Here is a 21,166-nt window from a genome sequence, read left to right as displayed (position 1 = left end):
GCTCCGTTCCAAATGGAACCCTATTCCCTATAGGGCTCGGATCCACAGGGCACAGCAGAGCTCATAGCCCCCTCATGGCTCCGTTCCAAATGGAACCCTATTCACTATAGGGCTCGGGTCCACAGCTTCACAGGGCACACCAGAGCGCATAGTCCCCTCATGGCTCCGTTCCAAATGGAACCCTATTCACTATAGGGCTCGGGTCCACAGCTTCACAGGGCACAGCAGAGCGCATAGTCCCCTCATGGCTCCGTTCCAAATGGAACCCTATTCACTATATAGTGCACTACCCATAGAGCTCGGGTCAAAAGTAGAGCACTACAATATATTGGGGAAATTGTGCCTTTTGGGACAAGGAGCCTTGGCTCTGCTCCAATATCCATACTAGCATACGACTTAGAAGGAACTGAAGCGATGTACTGGACAAGTGTTCTAAGTGGGAGCCTCAGAATGTGTGGAAATTGGAACATTTAGCTGCATATCTCTCTTGTATCTCCCTGTCTGTTGCAGAGCAGTATAACCACTCCTCCCTCTTCTCCATACTCACTGTAATATATTCAATAACTAATTATGGTAATTCATGACATCTCCAATTAGCAATGGGCTTTATCGCCCCGCGGTGCCGTAAAGATCTGGATTTATGTTTGGCTTGAATGTCACCCAGAGGACAGGCAGTGGACTGCTGCTACATCACTCAGTTGAACAGAACAAAACACAGACACTACTGGTGAGGAGAGAGGGAGGGTGGAGAGAAACAGAGAAACAGAGAGAAAGAAATAAAGAGATAAAGAATGAAATAGGGAGTGGGGAGAACAGAGGGAGCGAAGAAGTGGGCAGGGGGAGAAGTGTGAGAGAGAGATAGAGGGTAAGAAGAGAGATAGATAGAGAGAGAGAGGGTAAGAAGAGAAAGAGAGGGTAAGAAGAGAAACAGAGAGGGTAAGAAGAGAGAGAGAGAGAGAGGGTAAGAAGAGAGAGAGAGAGAGGGGAGAGATAGCGGTTAAGAAGAGAAAGAGAGGGCAAGAAGAGAGAGGGGAGAGATTAAGAAGAGAGAGAGGGTAAGGAGAGAGAGAGAGAGGGGGTAAGGAGAGAGATAGAGGGTAAGAAGAGAGAGAGAGAGAGAGAGAGAGAGAGAGAGAGAGAGAGAGAGAGAGAGAGAGAGAGAGAGGAGAGAAAGCCACTGTAGACTATTGAGCTGCAGACAGAATAATATGCCTTCCTCAACACAGACTCAGGCCCAGAGGTCAGAGCCCAGATCCTGCTGCCAAACAGCCCCTCAGAGGGCCATTACCCCCACTGCTGACGGTGGGTCGTCCTCGCCATTTCAATCAGGCACACAGCAGGACTGCCCATCTGCCACACAGGGCTCCTCTGCAGGGTCCCAGTCTCTCAGGTATTATAAAACCAACACAGAACTTCCATGGCCGCTTTGTCTCTCTTCCTCCCATGTTGTTTGTCTCCTAACTTTATACAGTACAGGTTCACTCAGATCTCTCATCTTTTTAATCAAGCCTTCTCACTTCAACAAGCACAAACCTTCTACGTCCCAAATGGCACCCTATTCCCCATATAGTGCACTGTTTTTGACCAGAGCCCTATGGGTAGTGCACTATGTAGAGTAGAGGAGTAGGGTGTTATTTGAGACTGGGAATTTTAATTAAGTCTATTCACTTCAACAGACATTTCCCCGTATCAGCAGCAGCATAGTGGGCCTGTTTCTGAATGATATGCTCCAGTAGCCTAAAGCAGGCCAACTCGACTCATCGGGAAATTAATTATCACACATCTTGAGAAAATACAGACGATTTACCAGTGTGAAAAGGCTAAGAGTGGGTTTACACAGGCAGTCCAATTCAGATTCTTTTGCCCAATTATTGGCGAAATATCTGATCCGAATGGTAAAAAATACCAATTATTGTCAAAAGATCAGAATTTGTCTGCCCGTATAAACGCAGCCTAAATGAATCAAGGGAATCCTAGGACTGGTTTCTCAGAGTAGCTCTAATCAAAGACTGAAACGCTATTTCATGGAACATGCTTTTTAGTCCAGGGTGGTTCTTCGTTTTAGTCTGGGAAACCAGACGGTTTCTCTCTAAATCAATTAAATGAATGTAATGAGGTAGAATACTGTTTATCTTACAGGCAAGCTCACTTTTATAACATATAGTTATATATATATAGAAATAAACAATACCACCCACATCAAATGCATGCTAGAGTGTAGTCCATAGAGATGATATTGCAGTGGGTTCTATTCCATGGTGTCTGTGAAGGAACACAGGTTCTGACATCATCAGTGGGGAAAAGCTGTACCAGTTGAGCTGTTAGAATTACTGCAGGGACTCTGATGCCACCTGGCAGTTGGTTTTTCATACTGCACAGCAGAATACACTGGGTAGAAGTGCCCCCCCAAACACTGACCTTGGATCACCCAATGCTCAGCAGGTCATAAGGGGGTAAATGGAAAACAGAACTGAGATAAGTGTCTAGTAGAGGCGATGTGATCCAACTCTGCATGGAATGGCAAACGAAACAACCAGGAGCAGTATCAAGTATTTATGAAATATACACATGTATTTCTCAGCCAAAGACTCCATAAGCGATTCATTCTAGACAGTTCACAATACAAAGACTCCATAAGCGATTAATTCTAGACAGTTCACAATACAAAGACTCCATAAGCGATTCATTCTAGACAGTTCACAATACAAAGACTCCATAAGCGATTCATTCTAGACAGTTCACAATACAAAGACTCCATAAGCGATTCATTCTAGACAGTTCACAATACAAAGACTCCATAAGCGATTCATTCTAGACAGTTCACAATACAAAGACTCCATAAGCGATTCATTCTAGACAGTTCACAATACAAAGACTCCATAAGTGATTCATTCTAGACAGTTCACAATACAAAGACTCCATAAGCGATTCATTCTAGACAGTTCACAATATAAAGACTCTGTATCAAAAGGGGAAATGTGGCGATAATAAATCAAACAGAAGCAGTTTACTGAACTCAAACTGCCGAGACAACTCCTTAAAGCACTTAGCGAGATCAAGATGGACACGACATGCATCTGATATTTTTCATTTTGCGACAGACAGTTGGCTTTGCTGCTTAGTTCAGCGTCCCCTTCAGATACGGTCTGTTTCCATGCATCTCACATGGAAGACGATTGGATTTAGATGCCCTGAAACAGAACACAAAAACACTACACATTAGTGTTGCTGGAACAACCCAACAGTTATTTCACCCATGACTGAGTTGCATGATCAAATACCTACTCAGACAGGCCTTTAAATGGCGTACAACTCCATGAGGTACTCTTTAGGAACGATGCCAACAGACCCCTTCATCTCCCCGATCCACCAACCATAGTTCTGGTACTCCTGATAGAGGAGAGAACAGAGAGAAAAGAGTAAACAGAGAGAGAAAACAGAGAGATTAAAGAGTAAACCGAGAGCGAGAGGAGAGAACAGAGAGAGAAAACAGAGAGAGAGAGAGAAAACAGAGAGAGAGAGAGAAAACAGAGAGAGAGAGAGAAAACAGAGAGAGAGAGAGAAAACAGAGAGAGAGAGAGAAAACAGAGAGAGAGAGAAAACAGAGAGAGAGAGAAAACAGAGAGAGAAAACAGAGAGAGAGAGAAAACAGAGAGAGAGAGAAAACAGAAAGAGAGAACAGAGAGAGAGGAGAGAACAGAGAGAGAGGAGAGAACAGAGAGAGAAAACAGAGAGAGAGAGAAAACAAAGAGAGAGGAGAGAACAGAGAGAGAGAGAAAACAAAGAGAGAGGAGAGAACAAAGAGAGAGAGAAAACAGAGAGAGAGGAGAGAACAGAGAGAGAGAGAAGAGAACAGAGAGAGAGAGAAAACAGAGAGAGAGAGAAAACAGAGAGAGAGAGAAAACAGAGAGAGAGAGAAAACAGAGAGAGAGAGAAAACAGAGAGAGAGAAAACACAGAGAGAGAGAAAACAGAGAGAGAGAGAAAACAGAGAGAGAGAAAACAGAGAGAGAGGAGAGAACAGAGAGAGAGGAGAGAACAGAGAGAGGAGAGAACAGAGAGAGAAAACAGAGAGAGAGAGAAAACAGAGAGAGGAGAGAACAGAGAGAGAGAGAAAACAAAGAGAGAGGAGAGAACAGAGAGAGAAAACAGAGCGAGAGGAGAGAAAACAGAGAGAGAAAACAGAGAGCCTGTTGTATCATTGAATACACTACAATGCATATGTTGTAAAAAAAAAAAATTAAAACAGGAGATGCATCTTGAGCTAATAGACGTTCTTAGGCCCTGGGCCAGAGCTATGCCAGCCATATGTAATGCCCTGGGCCAGAGCTACACCAGCCATATGTAACGCCCTGGGCCAGAGCTACACCAGCCATATGTAACCCCCTGGGCCAGAGCTATGCCAGCCATATGTAATGCCCTGGGCCAGAGCTACACCAGCCATATGTAACGCCCTGGGCCAGAGCTACACCAGCCATATGTAACGCCCTGGGCCAGAGCTACACCAGCCATATGTAACACCCTGGGCCAGAGCTACACCAGCCATATGTAACGCCCTGGGCCAGAGCTACACCAGCCATATGTAACGCCCTGGGCCAGAGCTACACCAGCCATATGTAACGCCCTGGGCCAGAGCTACACCAGCCATATGTAACGCCCTGGGCCAGAGCTACACCAGCCATATGTAACCCCCTGGGCCAGAGATATACCAGCTATATGTAACACCCTGGGCCAGAGCTATGCCAGCCATATGTAACACCCTGGGCCAGAGCTATGCCAGCCATATGTAACGCCCTGGGCCAGAGCTACACCAGCCACGTGTAACGCCCTGGGCCAGAGCTACGCCAGCCATATGTAACGCCCTGGGCCAGCTATATGTAACACCCTGGGCCAGAGCTAATGCCACATAAGTGGAGAAACTGTGTCCGAAGACGATGCCATGCAGAGAGCTGAAGCCAATTACCTCATCTAATTAACTACACACTGAAACACACATTAGTTTTTATGCCATTATGTGAATGTCACAATCATCTTATTAATATGTGACATGATGGAATTGACATTTGGTCCCAAGCCCCCTGGGGGTGATACAGGGTTCTGTGTGTGAGCTTCCTGTGTCTGTTCTACAAGTCACACCTCAGTGTGGACCAGGACCAGCCCAGTGGTGTCTGCTGCTAGGTAAGTCATGGCTGCCTGAGTGACTGTTGGGGGCTGGAAGCTGGGCCTCAGTCACTAATACACTGGAGGTATACGGGAATTATGAGGGAGGGAGGGAGGACTGACCCCACACTGTGACAACATATGAGCACACAAACACAAGTACACACACACACACGTTTTGTGTGCAGCAGGTTACTTTAGGTTAGATAGCCTGACACAACACCCTCTAACACTCTGGGGGGTCTGGCAGCTGTATTAGGGGTGGGGGGGCCCACTGTTCGCTCAGGCTATTCCTGGTCTCTGGATAGTGGGAGGGTGTGTGTGTGTGTGTGTGTGTGTGTGTGTGTGTGTGTGTGTGTGTGTGTGTGTGTGTGTGTGTGTGTGTGTGTGTGTGTGTGTGTGTGTGCAGCCCTTCCTCCTCCTCCTCCTGATGCAGCTGGTCTGTGTGAGTGTCCAGACAGGTTTTATGGTCATTCCCTCCCAGCAGACCACAACCCCCAACACCAAGGTTCCAGGTCAACTAAAGGCTCTTTCAGTCTGCACACCAACCCAATGAAAGGACAACTTGATTCCTGCTTCTCTTCAATACAGGAAAAGAAGCAGGATGTGGCCTGTTGTGTTTACATGTGTCTACTATGCACATTGGCATTGCACAACATCTCTGATCATTCACCCTCTCAGGTAGAATTAAAAACTTTGGACATAGAATGATAACATGGATTAATAAATAATTACACAGTAGCACGGTTGGTAAGGAAAGGCGGTCAGTCGTTTTCAGAAACTGAAGCTTACAGTTCTTATATCAACCACTAGATGGCAGGCTTGATCCTAAAAACAGCACTCTCATTGAGTCTCAGTAGAAAATCTGTGTATTTCTTACAGCCCTCCAGACTGAACGCATGAGGACCTTCTCCATTGACCACTACATTGTATTCACCACACAAGAGACTGATGTGAAACACTGCAAAGTTAAATTATTTTGGCCAGTGACGCTCCGCAAATACATCCATCATTAAATCACTAAGAAAGTCAATGGATGATAAAGGTACAAACTATGTACAGTGGGTTACGCAGCCTTCAATTACAACATATTAGAGAGATTATTTAAATGGCTGATTACACATCAACAATGTAACAATGTTTAATCCATTAATGGATTCATATTTTAGGCCACTCCACACAATCGCTCTTTAATTCCCCACACCTGGCACACAAACACCCCTCCTACACCTCGCTAGCTGACAAGCCTCGGAAATTGGGCTCCCACCACACGTCCTCACCTGGTCTGAACGGAGTGGAGGACTCCACCTGCCGTTTCCTGAGAACACACATCCCCATTAAGGCCATGCCTGGCTAGGTGACAGGGACACCTAGCCAAGAACACTAAAAACCTTTCCATTGTGACACAACTAATCCCCATCACACAGAGGCCAGAGAGAGAGAGGCTGGATCCTTTACGGCACCTTATTCCCTACATAGTACACTGCTTGTCACCAAAGCCCTATGGTTCAGTAGTGTCCTATGGGTCCTGGTCAAAAATAGTGCACATGTAGGGAATAAGGTGCCATTTGGGACACAGACAGAGAGAGGGCCCAGACCCAGGCCCACCTCAGCCTGCCTTTCAACAGTTCAGGCTACAGGCTACAGGCTACAGGCCAGCCGCTGCCAGTAAGGATATGAAATGTCTCCTCCTCAGAGGGTCCAGCAATAACTGACCACTTTAGGTGGTCTGTCTGGTCTGGTGCAGCCATTCATAGAGACCTTTAGAAATACCACAGAATCTAGTAACACTTGACATAAGAGGACATACCAACTGTCTTCTAAGGAGAAGATAACTAGGTAATATAAAATGTTTTAACTCTTATATTATTGCTTATCAGCTGCTTAGGATTTTTTGCAAACTATTTGCTATGTCATGGAACATGTCAAGCCATTGTGGAAGATATGAATGATTGAATAAGTGCATCATGTGAGTCTCCTCTGTATATAGCTCTTCACAACGAGCAGGACCCGCCGTCGAGCAGGACCCGGCGTCGAGCAGGACCCGCCGTCGAGCAGGACCCGCCGTCGAGCAGGACCCGCCGTCGAGCAGGACCCGGCGTCGAGCAGGACCCGGCGTCGAGCAGGACCCGGCGTCGAGCAGGACCCGGCGTCGAGCAGGACCCGGCGTCGAGCAGGACCCGCCGTCGAGCAGGACCCGCCGTCGAGCAGGACCCGCCGTCGAGCAGGACCCGCCGTCGAGCAGGACCCGCCGTCGAGCAGGACCCGCCGTCGAGCAGGACCCGCCGTCGAGCAGGACCCGCCGTCGAGCAGGACCCGCCGTCGAGCAGGACCCGCCGTCGAGCAGGACCCGCCGTGAGCAGCCATAAGCCTTTGAAAAGGAGATCATCCTAAACCTCTAGGTACTGCTGATGATCCCCGTCTGTAGGTGAGAGTGAGGATGAGGAGGGTTGGTTCCTCCAGACCTACCTTGCTGAGGATGTAGATGGCGTCTCCCCGTCTGAAGGACAGTTCATCTGGTTGATCTCCTGTACAGTCCCATATTCCCTGATAGTAGTTCTGGTAGTCTGTGATCTTATTCACTAGATAGACAGAGAGATTATAGGAGAGATGGATCACTCAAAATGTTCCCCAGTCTCTACAGTACATGGGTGGTTATTGTGGTGTCATGGTGTGTAACCTACTGAGGTGGTAGAGAACTAACAAGAGGTGGTCTTCCTCTGACAGAACAATAGACTAGTCATCTCTCCCTCCCTGTCGCCCTCTCTGAGGTGGTAGAGAACTAACAAGAGGTGGTCTTCCTCTGACAGAACAATAGACTAGTCATCTCTCCCTGTCGCCCTCTCCTCCTTTATGTTCTGTGCCCAGATATCTGACTGATTACTTTCCCCATGTTAGAGATGTACACAATCACAGCACCAGATCAGGTGTTGCTGATGTGTGCTTATACAGGTTCAGGAGTAATGCTGGGAAAGGTACTTTGTGGTATACTGGAGCCTCAGAGTGGAATGTGTTCCCTCTGCCCATAAAAACAACGTCCTCTCTGGGCAGCTTCAAAAATGACATTTGACTGCACCTTACGACACAACTGCAATGATAACATAGATGTTCTTCTTCTGTGTTTTATGATCTTGCTGTCATACGGTGTTCAACCCTGTTGGATGTTGCCCAGCCATCTTATCTCAAGAGGACCACAATGGAAATAAGTCCCAGACTGTGTGTTATCCTCCATGATTTTACTAATGTGCATGAATGGATTTTCAAGATTTATGTGGGCTTGTTTTTTTATTTTTATGATCTAATGAATAAACTAAAGTTGCTCTGTTTTCTCCTATGACATGTACAGAGGACTGAGCCTCTATAGCTTGTATACATGGTAACACAACACTCAGAACATTTATTGTGTGAGTGGTTAAACGTAGCTTCAGTTTGTCTGTACTGACGTCATGCGAAGGCATGTGGTTAAATGCAGAACTAGTAGGAACTAACTGAAATGTGTTTATTTCAAGAACAGTGTGAAATGCCTCCGAGTTGCTTTTTCACAGGGACTTCCTCTCCGTGTCATCATGACTTCCCTTTCACAGTGTGTCTCAGAAGGCCTTCTCTCTAAACTGGCATCTGCTTCTTGATTCTGCAAAGATCTGAACCACTCTGAAGTCTGTGTTTGGTGAAGTTAAAGGATGAGAGGCAGGGGTGCAGGCAGGTCTCTCTCTCCACTTACCTGTAGCTGTAGTGGGTGGGGTGGGTTTGCTGTGTGGCGTGGGTGGTTCCACCTTGGGCTTTGGAGGTGTGGGCAAGGGAGGAGTGGACATGTCCTCCTCTGTTGGGAGAGATAGAAAAGAGAGAGATACATCCTAATGAATGACATCACATGAACATGGGGGACCTGATCCCAGATCAGCACTTCTACTCTAAGACTATGTAAATGGCCCCAGGACAGAGAGAGGGTCAGATGTGGGTCTGAATAACGTAAGGGATGTAAATGGCCCCAGGACAGAGAGAGGATCAGATGTGGGTCTGAATAACGTGAGGGATGTAAATGGCCCCAGGACAGAGAGAGGGTCAGATGTGAGTCTGAATAACATAAGGGAAGTAAATGGCCCCAGGACAGAGAGAGGGTCAGATGTGGGTCTGAATAACGTGAGGGATGTAAATGGCCCCAGGACAGAGAGAGGGTCAGATGTGAGTCTAAATAACGTGAGGGATGTAAATGGCCCCAGGACAGAGAGAGGGTCAGATGTGAGTCTGAATAACGTGAGGGATGTAAATGTCCCCAGGACAGAGAGAGGGTCAGATGTGGGTCTGAATAACGTGAGGGATGTAAATGGCCCCAGCTAGTCAGCCACACCTGTTGTTTAACACGCAAGTTACACAAGCTGCAAGAGCAAGGCTATGTCCCTAATGACACCATATTCCCTTTATAGTGCACTACTTTTGACAGAGTGTGTATGTACACACACGCACATTCAAATTTTTGGCATCACTTAGAAATGTCCTTGTTTTTGTCCCGGAGTCGTCTCTTCACTGTTGACGTCGAGACTGGTGTTTTGCAGGTACTATTTAATGAAGCTGCCAGTTGAGGACTTGTGAGGCTTCTGTTTCTCAAACTAGACACTCTAATGTACTTGTCCTCTTGCTCAGTTGGGCACCGGGGCCTCACACTCCTATTCTGGTTAGAGCCCGTTTGCTCTGTTCTGTGAAGGGAGTAGTACACAGCGTTGTACGAGATCTTCAGTTTCTTGGCAATTTCTCACATGGAATAGCCTTCATTTCTCAGAACAAGAATAGACTGATGAGTTTCAGAAGAAAGTTATTTGTTTCTGGCCATTTTGAGGCTGTAATCAAACCCACAAATGCTGATGCTCCAGATACTCAACTAGTCTAAAGAAGGCCAGTTTTATTGCTTCTTTAAATCAGTACAAGATTTCAGCTGTGCTAACATAATTGCAAAAGGGTTTTCTAATGATCAATTAGCCTTTTAAAATGATAAACTTGGATTAGCCAACACAGCGTGCCATTGGAACACAAGATTGATGGTTGATGATAATGGGCCTCTGTACGCCTATGTAGATATTCTATTTTTAGATTTTTATTAATCAGCTGTTTCCAGCTACAATAGTAATTTACAACATTAACAATGTCTACACTGTATTGCTGGTCAATTAGATGTTATTTTAATGGACAATTCTTTTTGCTTTTCTTTCAAAAACGGGACATTTCTAAGTGACCCCAAACTTTTGAACGGTTGTGTGTGTGTGTGTGTGTGTGTGTGTGTGAGTGAGTGAGTGAGTGAGTGAGTGAGTGGTAAACAGTAGTCAGTATTTACACCTCAATTAATTAACATAAACAAATAGCTGTGAACTGTTACTATGGTGTTGTGAGAGGGATTTAGTCTGGCTGAGGACTGTTACTATGGTGTCGTGAGAGGGATTTAGTCTGGCTGAGGACTGTTACTATGGTGTCATGAGAGGGATTTAGTCTGGCTGAGGACTGTTACTATGGTGTCGTGAGAGGGATTTAGTCTGGCTGAGGACTGTTACTATGGTGTCGTGAGAGGGATTTAGTCTGGCTGAGGACTGTTACTATGGTGTTGCGAGAGGGATTTACCCTGGCTGAGGACAGAGCAAGCAGAGAGAGGAGAAAGGTACTGTCAACATTACACCACCCTGGTTGGCTGAGTCCCAAATGGCCTGCTATTCCCTTTATGAGACACTACTTTTTCATCAGGGTCCATTGAGCTCTGGTCAAGAGTAGTGCACTAGAAAGGGAAAAGGGTACCATCTGGGTCTCCTCCATCTATCCCCATAATAAGGATAGTAGTAATAATATTACAGAGCCGGAGCATAGAGGATGTGTGTCAAACAGGAAGCATCCAATCAAACAGTCCTCTAGAGGAACAGGATTACTGGTTACATTCTCTGACAGAGTACACAGTGTGTGTGTGTGTGTGTGTGTGTGTGTGTGTGTGTGTGTGTGTGTGTGTGTGTGTGTGTGTGTGTGTGTGTGTGTGTGAGCGTGTGAGCGTGTGAGCGTGTGCGTGTGCGTGTGTGTGAGAGAGAAATGGCAGACCTGGGAGTTCTTCGTAGATGTCATCGTCAATAGGCGCCGCCTCGACAGCGCCAATGTCATCGTACGTCTCTTGATCCTCCTCGTCCAACGGAATGACCCCTGACATGTCTGCAAACACACACAGCCTCAGATTACATAAGGGATTACATAATTAGTCTATACTTGTTAATAATAAAATATTCATAAAAGACTTGACATGAAAAGTACATTGGATAAAATATGAGGTCTAATGGTGAGTATTACAAACCTCTCAACACAAAATCTATCTGCTCCACCCATTCCTCTGCCTCTTTCTGAGATGACGCACAGAACTGAGAGAGAGAAGAAAACGACAGTCAGTAGTTGCACCTAAATGAATTTACATAAACAAATAGCACTGTATTTATGCATTAGCTAAACTTTCCTCAAGGAAGGGAAAAAAATAGCTAAGAAACCTGAATATGTATGTGAGAAATACTTTAACAAAACTCTAAATGTGTGTGTTTTGCATCATCATTATGGTGTGGTCAGTGGCACTTTGCTTCTTGAAAGTCCAATCTTTTGAAAAATTGACTGCTGACATGCAAAACATTTTGGGACTGTATCAACAGTGGACTAATAAAAAATAAAACGTATAGTTTGAGTGGATTTTCCCTTTAAGGCATAAATCATAGTTCACAGACACGAGATAGTCCGGCGTCCCATTAGGACATAGCTACGTGGATCTGAGACCACCATCTGCGGGGAACGCACAGCCTGAACACCTCCCCACAATCCCCAACCAACGTGACTCCTGTACGCCTCCTCCGTTCATTTGAATGTGTTGACAGTTGGAGAAATTGCTTGAGCTGAGCTGAGAACTCAAAAAGTATGAAAGCCAAAGGTCCAATATTCTAGAACACTGCTGTGTGGACGTGTACACGTTTTGGACTATGATAGAAGTTTAAAGGGACGGTATACCACACAGATAAATCTTAGTCTTGGACTAAAAAGCTATTTCAATGAGATTCTATATATTCTCCAGGACTAGGGTGAATCTGTGTTCGGGAAACCGTCCTTTAGCGATTGCAGAAATGTTACATGGACAGACTGCAATGATTAGCGTATGGTATGCCCCAAAGTGTCATCAAGAGACTAGCTCTCTCACCTGATATACTCGCTTGTCAGAGGAAGAAATTTCAAAGCAGCAATCTTTCTTGGAATCTTTTCGCAGGGTGTTATTCATCTTGACACTGTAGCCATCAATTGCAAACTCACCCTTCTGCTGCTTGTCTGTCAGAGGAGAGAGAGAGAAACACAACTACAACAATAACTCATGATTACTAGAGTAACATCACTGTTTGGCTATAAATTCTATATATTCAATAAAAATAAAAAACTATGAAAAGATCAAATATACATTCTCAAACACCTCAAACTACAGTTGTCTGGGAAGTCATGAATGTTCAATAACTTTCTCACTACCGTAGTAGTAGAATATCAGGTTGAATACCTTTCTCACTACCGTAGTAGTAGAATATCAGGTTGAATACCTTTCTCACTGCCGTAGTAGTAGAATGTCTGGTTGAATACCTTTATCACTGCCGTAGTAGTAGAATGTCTGGTTGAATACCTTTCTCACTACCGTAGTAGTAGAATGTCTGGTTGAATACCTTTCTCACTGCCGTAGTAGTAGAATGTCTGGTTGAATACCTTTATCACTACCATAGTAGTAGAATGTCTGGTTGAATACCTTTCTCACTACGGTAGTAGTAGAATATCAGGTTGAATACCTTTCTCACTGCCGTAGTAGTAGAATGTCTGGTTGAATACCTTTCTCACTACCGTAGTAGTAGAATGTCTGGTTGAATACCTTTATCACTGCCGTAGTAGTAGAATGTCTGGTTGAATACCTTTATCACTGCCGTAGTAGTAGAATGTCTGGCTGCTCAAAGCGCACCATCTCTTCTGCCACTCTGTGCCAAAGAAGCTGTGATCTGTGGAAGACAATGGGAACATTACCATCAACATAGTCATACAATCCAGAATCTGGAGACTCATAAACAGTGTTGTTTCCCCAAAAGTCCCAGAGTATGTGTCGTGTATGTTAGTAAAGACACCAATGTCGTATATAAACAATATATGTATATAAATTAATATATGCATGTCTATGGAAGAACCCCACCCTTCCTGCGTTTCTCCAGGTGTCCGGCCTTGAAGACAGACTGGAGGTCCTGAGCCGCCACGGCTAGAGACTGCTGAGCACCTATAGGCAGAGAGACAATGATGCAAGTCTATCAGCCTTCTAGCAACCTTCTTTACGTTCTCATCATTTAGATCAATGACTATGGCTAAGCTGATTGGACAACTGTTACTTTGGAAAAACAGGAAATAGTACAGTTTTGCTTTGTCTTTTCTTGCTCCCGAAAACCAAGAAGACCTACTACACAGTCCCAGACTCCAATGAATCTCACAGTGAAAATGCACCGGTACAATGTTCAAAAAGAGGGTAACACACATCTTTGCTTATTTGGTTTGTCATCAATTGGGTCGATATAGAAGTTAAGCATCTCTTAGTATTTCTTTTGCAGCCAACTAATGCAACTTCAATGCAAATGTTCAACTCTCTGTGTCAAAGTTGCTCCAAGTGAAAGAGGGGCCATAAAGCTGGCAGCTGTTTAAAGGCCAATAAAACCCAGACCCCTTACCCTTTCATAAGGTTTATCTTGATACTCTATTAACCAAAACCAAATACACAAACTGTGTAGGTTACTGTTATGGGAGAAAGACTACTGTATACATAGGCATGCCTTTTCTTGGACTGTAGTAGAAATGTAAAGTGGTAACTCTAAACCTCTTGACTGCCACTCTGCCAGGTTCCAGGCTGTGAGTAATAAACTATGCTCTCTCTGTCATGAGGGGCCAACCCACAGCTGTGCCCTTCAAATTTCTTCCAAAGTCAGTTGCCAAGTTACAACTGGAATGTCAGTGGTCTCACAATCTCCTTCACTTCAGCTTTCTCTCTCGCTCACACACATACTTGGTGAGAGAGAGAAACACAAACACTACATGGCCAAAAGTATGTAGACACCTGCTCATCGAACATTTCATTCCAAAATCATGGGCATTAATATGGAGTTGCCCCCCCTTTGACTGCTATTCCAGCCTCCACTCTTCTGGGAAGGTTTACCACTAGATGTTGGAACATTGCTGCAGGGACTTGCTTCCAATCAGCCACAAGAACATTAGTGAGGTCGGGCACTGATGTGGAACAATTAGGCCTGGCTCGCAGTCGGTGTTCCAATTCATCCCAAAGGTGTTCGATGAGCTTGAGTTCAGGGCTCTGTGCAGGCCAGCCAAGTTCTTCCACGCAGATCTCGACAAACCATTTCTGTATGGACCTCGCTTTCTGCACAGGGGCATTGTCATGCTGAAACAGGAAAGGGTCTTCCCCAAACTGTTGCTACAAAGTTGGAAGCACAGAAATGTCTAGAATGTCTCAACCAGCTTCATGAAGTAGTCACCTGGAATGCATTTCAACAAGTGGACAGCATGTGTGTGAACTCCACCAGGTTTGTTGGAAAAGCATTCCAGGTGAAGCTGGTTGAGAGAATGCCAAGAGTGTGCAAAGCTGTAATCAAGGCAAAGGATGGCTACTTTGAAGAATCTCAAATGTATTTTGATTTGTTTAACACTTTTTTGGTTACTACGTGATTCTATGTGTGTTATTTCATAGTTTAGATGTCTTCACTATTATTTTATAATGTAGAAAATAGTAAAAATAAAGAAAAACCCTTGAATGAGTAGATGTGTCCAAACTTTTGACTGGTACAGTATGTATGCATGTATGTAGATTGTATCAGAGTCTGGGTCCATTCCATTTCAATTCAATTCAGGATATAAACTGAAATTCTAGCTCATTCCAATTGTTTTCTTACAGAGAAGCACGAATTGGAATTTTAATTATTTGAATCCAACTCTGGTCTAAACCCTCGTGTTAACCCTGGTATACACCCTCGTGTTAACCCTGGTATACACCCTCGTGTTAACCCTGGTATACACCCTCGTGTTAACCCTGGTATACACCCTCGTGTTAACCCTGGTCTAAACACTCGTGTTAACCCTGGTCTAAACCCTCGTGTTAACCCTGGTCTAAACCCTCGTGTTAACCCTGGTCTAAACCCTCGTGTTAACCCTGGTCTAAACCCTCGTGTTAACCCTGGTCTAAACCCTCGTGTTAACCCTGGTATACACCCAAGTGTTAACCCTGGTATACACCCTCGTGTTAACCCTGGTCTAAACCCTCGTGTTAACCCTGGTCTAAACCCTCGTGTTAACCCTGGTCTAAACCCTCGTGTTAACCCTGGTCTAAACCCTCGTGTTAACCCTGGTATACACCCTCGTGTTAACCCTGGTCTAAACCCTCGTGTTAACCCTGGTCTAAACCCTCGTGTTAACCCTGGTCTAAACCCTCGTGTTAACCCTGGTCTAAACCCTCGTGTTAACCCTGGTCTAAACCCTCGTGTTAACCCTGGTCTAAACCCTCGTGTTAACCCTGGTCTAAACCCTTGTGTTAACCCTGGTATACACCCAAGTGTTTGTGACATACCTTCACAGGTCTCATCCTCCTTATCTGTGCGTTCTGAATGCAGTGACCCTCCATCATTGTTGCTGTCCTCCACTTCATCCTCTTCCGAGTCCTCTGCATCTCCTGGTTCATAACGGTAGTTGTTGATGTATTACAGTAAGACCCATGCACGTCCCAAATGGACACCTATTCTCTACAAACACTCAAACTGGACAGTTTTATCTCAATCTCTTCATTCAAAGACTCAATCATGGACACTCTTACTGACAGTTGTGGCTGCTTTGTGTGATGGGTTGTTGTCTCTACCTTCTTGCCCTTAATGCTAATGTTTGTAACATGTTTTGTGCTGCTACCATGTTGTGTTGCTACCATGTTGTTGTTATGTTGTGTTGCTACCATGCTGTGTTGTCATGTATTGCTGCCTTGCTATGTTGTTGTCTTAGGTCTCTCTTTTAGTTGTGTTGTCGTGATGTGTGTTTTGTCCTATATTTATATGTTATTTATTTTACATTTTTAATCCCAGCACCGTCCCCGCAGGAGGCCTTTTGCTTTCTGGTAGGCCGTCATTGTAAATAAGAATTTGTTCTTAACTTACTTGCCTAGTTAAATAATTGTTACATAAATAAAATTTAAAATATAGAGCACTACATTTGACCAGGGCCCATAGGGGTTGGGTATAATTTGTGGAACCTTCCAACTGTAATCTGCTCCAAAATCTTCATAAATATCAAAGTTGCCAACAACCAAAGCATACAAAGTTGTATAGAGGCAGAATAAGATAACGGGTAGGGAGTGGGCTATTTCATTAAGTTTTTCACCCACCACGTTTTTTCCCGAAAAATGTCTGTCCTCACTCTGGTAGCCTATGGACAAACATTAAGAATAAGCTATTTGGTGAGTTGATGCCTACTCGTTAGCTAGTTACCTAGGTGACTTGATCGTGCTACTTTGTATGCGTTGTTTGTTGGCAACCTTGTACTTTACAACGTTTTGGAACGGATTCCTGTTGGAACGTTCCACAAATGATACCCACCCGAAATAGGGTGCCTATTTTTAAACACATCGACATCAAGCACACGAGTTAAAACATACGTTTCTCGTTGAACTCTTGAGGGTATCTGTAAGAAGGAAGAAGGAAACGATATATCGCCATAGTACAACTGTAAAACAGCTATAGACAGAGTTATATTATTTGACTAACGAGCTGTTGCAAAACCACAAAGTATTTATAATCTATAATAAGTCCTGCTGGAGTCTAAACATACCCAGATTTGACCTCTTTGATCCGCTTGATGAAGGCTTCTCTTTTCTCCTTTGCCTTCTTACTCAAATTCTCTCCTTTCAGACCATCGAAGAGGAAATCTTCAAGATCTTAAAAGGAGAAGAAATGTGAAGGCATCAAAGTTTGAGGTCATGTGATCACAATAATCAACCAGAATGATGCAGCCCATTCCCAAATATTTAATAGAGTACTCAATTATACTCTAAATATTAAAAAGAATTCCCCGTTTTTAGGATACATTTCTAACTTTTACACATGAAAAAAAAGGTCAATTTTTATCCAACTTTTACACATGAAAATAGTGTCCTTTTTTGTTTTGGTATAATTGCTTTGGAGCGCTAACCAAACACTTGGGATGCAGACGTGCATACATTAGGTTGCCCGCCTACTCATTTCAATACTGCCAACTAATAAAGGAATCATATTAGTTACAACTCAAGGGTGCACCTGTTTGTTTGTGGCCATCGTCTCTACGGTGGGAAGACCTCTACCGTCCATATTGCAGTGAAACAAACACTTACTTCCTCTTTTTCAAAACAGTTAGAAAATGCTTTTGGAAAACTTTACGTTTGACAACGATGGGATAGAAATCCATTACACTAACACGTCGATTAATAATATATATTATAAATACCTGAAATAAGCGTCGTTAACTCCTCCGGAATTGACCGCATAGCGTTACAAAGTAAAAACTCCAGCAAGGGTTGACTTAGAAACTCAGTTAATACGGAAGCTCTGGTGGGCTGAGAGATACGGAAGTTACAGTATAAGTTCACTAATCAAATACAATGACCACTGGCTACAGTGCAGTGACACTATTCAAATATAGACCACAGGCCGTATCCTTCCTTTCTTGATGCACCTGCACTGCCATCGCGTTTAACCGGCCCGCGCGATACCTGCACACACGCGGTACCTGCACGCCCAATAGTATTTCATAGAATGTGTTTTTCACACTGAACAAAAATATAAACGCAACATGTGACGTTTGTTATGCTTCACTATATTGGATCACTCCAATATATTCGTATCACTCCGCGGCGGAGGTATACATCCGAGGTGAGGATTTACACATTTACTCCGGTGTACACCTGTGTCAAGGCTGGGGTCCGCCCCTATATATAGGCCGCGACACAGACGTTCTTTTTCATTTTCTCGGCGGACGTCCGTATGGTTTGAGGTACAAACTTCCTGACGGTCGCTTGATAAGTGTAATATCTTGCGTGGAAGTATACTCACTGGCGGTTGGCAGCCTGGAGGGGCTCTCTTGAGTGCTCCACCAGCTGCGCGGTTGATCTGTATCTTCCGCCCGTGGTATGTCTTGCTTGTGTTTCGTTAGAGTTACGCTATGACTCCGTGTGCATCCATTAATATATTGGTGGCTCTTGCTGCCACAGACTGTATTTACCTTACACATATTGCCGACTGGCTTGTTCTGTGTGTGTTGTGAATTGCTTTAATTACCCTGCAGTTTTTTTTTCTTCATTCCCTTGCAGAATGTAAGAGTATCGTGGTGGGCTTCCACTACGTTGAGACATTAACTTTGAAGTTCCTTAGTATGTGGAGGGGTAAGGGGGAGCTCATTGCTTAAGGTGAATAGACCCTTGGAAGAACAATTGGGATTTTAACCTGTGGAACCAGATCTAGATTGAACAGATCAGGGTTGAACTTTCAGAAAGAACGGATTACAGCCCCAGCCCTGCAACTCGGGAACGTCAAGAAAAAACTGGTAGCCTCATCTCCACTTCCATATTTCAATAACCCGGCCTACAAAGAACAAGGCAGGACAGGACTGGACTGGCCCTGAGTAGCACAAAAAGTCTTGTTTCACATCTTTTATTCTAAATATAGTATTGCGCTGCTTTTTTGAATTACACTGTCTGGTCCTCCTCGACTGAGGACACCCTGGTTGTATTTTAGCAGGATATCACAACACGACCCTACGCATACAGACAGCCTGGCCTATACGAACCCCCAGATGAGGCGACAAGGCAGACTGCCAAACTGTATTGTAAATTAATACAGGCAACCCACCACATGGAGGTGGTGAAGGCACTTAAAAGTCATGCATTCCCTACTGGTATGATGAGACAGGTGCATCATGTCACCAACTTTATCAAACCATCTTCACCCACAGACTACACCACAACAAAACTATCACAGAACACACACCAGTGGATGCAAAACAACATGCAAATACCAAAGACACATTACCAGTCAATCTCCCACACCATTACACAACAAATAAACACTCCCAACCCTCTGGCACTGACCATCCCAATGGGCTAGGTAAACAAAAGTTACAAACATAAACTGACACCCACCACCATCATTAGAGTTCAAATCACCTTGAAACTCCCTCAGGCCACTCCCTCTCCCCAACAAACAACTATACGGACCAACACAATACCAGACCAACCACATACACCTCAAGCAATAGAAAACACCCCACTACAAATTTCCCGGCCAATGATACCAGTTTCAACTCCAACCCCAGTGCCCTCTGTCATGACGTTGCCCTCTTTGGGCACAGCGAGCACCATCCCCCTCTCTCTGCACCCCCCCCCCACCCCCCTTCTCTCCATCTCCTATACCTAGGCTGCTTTTAGGCAGGTCATAAATTCCTGGAGGAGATTCTTCCTCATGGCCAGACAGTATAGAGTGTGTATTTTCATAGAGAGAACAAAGGAATTTCTTCCACCTCACAGAACTTAAGAACTGAACAATATTAATGTTCTGGAGAATGTATAAAAGGTTGGTGAAGTAGCCAGCTACAAACTGGTCCGTATGGTACAATTTTGTGAAACTCATGAGAGACAATACAGCCACATTACCATAACCCTGTTTATACAAGAGTCTCAGTTGTGAGGCTTGCATCTAATTGTGGTATAAAATTAATGAGTAAAGATGAAACTATTTGTGAAATGACGGATGCTATGTAATGATGTTAATGTGAGAGAATTGTATTTCTGTTTAAAGTTTCATTAAGTCATTGGCCCGCCCCATGAGTACAGACATTTATCTGGCGTCGTGGGACAGCCCCTTCTCTCCCGAATATAACCCCCCCCCCCCCGTGGGAATTTATCTTCAGACCATGCTTCTCTCAATTACGAGAGGGCTAAGGTTTGAGCCCATTGCTGAATTCTTAACCATACCACGTGGTTAAATTCTGAGACTATCTAACCGACAGAATAAGAACAAATATTTGATACTAATTACTAGTCTGCAGCTAGGAATTCGGTATCATTGAACGCGAAGACCGACAACCGCCGAAACAACTATTCTATAACAACATTGCTGAATGTTACTCTGAACTATCCATTCTAACCACGGCAGAGAGAGGGCGGACACACTCTCCAACAGAAACAAACTTTCCAACAGAGATCAAGATGACACACTGAGTGTAAATATATACACTGCTCAAAAAAATAAAGGGAACACTTAAACAACACAATGTAACTCCAAGTCAATCACACTTCTGTGAAATCAAACTGTCCACTTAGGAAGCAACACTGATTGACAATAAATTTCACATGCTGTTGTGCAAATGGAATAGACAAAAGGTGGAAATTATAGGCAATTAGCAAGACACCCCCCAAAACAGGAGTGATTCTGCAGGTGGTGACCACAGACCACTTCTCAGTTCCTATGCTTCCTGGCTGATGTTTTGGTCACTTTTGAATGCTGGCGGTGCTCTCACTCTAGTGGTAGCATGAGACGGAGTCTACAACCCACACAAGTGGCTCAGGTAGTGCAGTTCATCCAGGATGGCACATCAATGCGAACTGTGGCAAAAAGGTTTGCTGTGTCTGTCAGCGTAGTGTCCAGAGCATGGAGGCCCTACCAGGAGACAGGCCAGTACATCAGGAGACGTGGAGGAGGCCGTAGGAGGGCAACAACCCAGCAGCAGGACCGCTACCTCCGCCTTTGTGCAAGGAGGTGCACTGCCAGCGCCCTGCAAAATGACCTCCAGCAGGCCACAAATGTGCATGTGTCTGCTCAAACGGTCAGAAACAGACTCCATGAGGGTGGTATGAGGGCCCGACGTCCACAGGTGGGGGTTGTGCTTACAGCCCAACACCGTGCAGGACGTTTGGCATTTGCCAGAGA

At 44.6% G+C, this 21,166-nt stretch overlaps 1 protein-coding gene across 1 annotated transcript; it reads right to left on the bottom strand.

Moving 5' to 3' along the window:
* Window positions 1-2,538: 2,538 nt before the first annotated feature.
* LOC129837551 (src kinase-associated phosphoprotein 2-like) lies at window positions 2,539-18,021 on the bottom strand. The gene is made up of 13 exons (XM_055903838.1): window positions 17,691-18,021; window positions 17,040-17,145; window positions 16,867-16,892; window positions 15,796-15,897; window positions 13,372-13,452; window positions 13,100-13,183; window positions 12,355-12,479; window positions 11,476-11,539; window positions 11,229-11,336; window positions 8,881-8,979; window positions 7,629-7,741; window positions 3,286-3,390; window positions 2,539-3,191 (listed from the first exon to the last, which is right to left on the bottom strand). The coding sequence occupies exons 1-12, from the start codon at window positions 17,728-17,730 to the stop codon at window positions 3,298-3,300; spliced, it is 1,041 nt and encodes a 346-aa protein (XP_055759813.1). The 5' UTR covers window positions 17,731-18,021; the 3' UTR covers window positions 2,539-3,191; window positions 3,286-3,297.
* Between the last annotated feature and the right edge of the window lie 3,145 nt (window positions 18,022-21,166).

This window comes from Salvelinus fontinalis, chromosome 38 (assembly GCF_029448725.1).
Source record: "Salvelinus fontinalis isolate EN_2023a chromosome 38, ASM2944872v1, whole genome shotgun sequence".
Taxonomy (NCBI): Eukaryota; Metazoa; Chordata; class Actinopteri; order Salmoniformes; family Salmonidae; genus Salvelinus; species Salvelinus fontinalis.
Note: the sequence above shows the minus strand (reverse complement) of the source record. Positions and strands in the feature narration are given on the sequence as shown.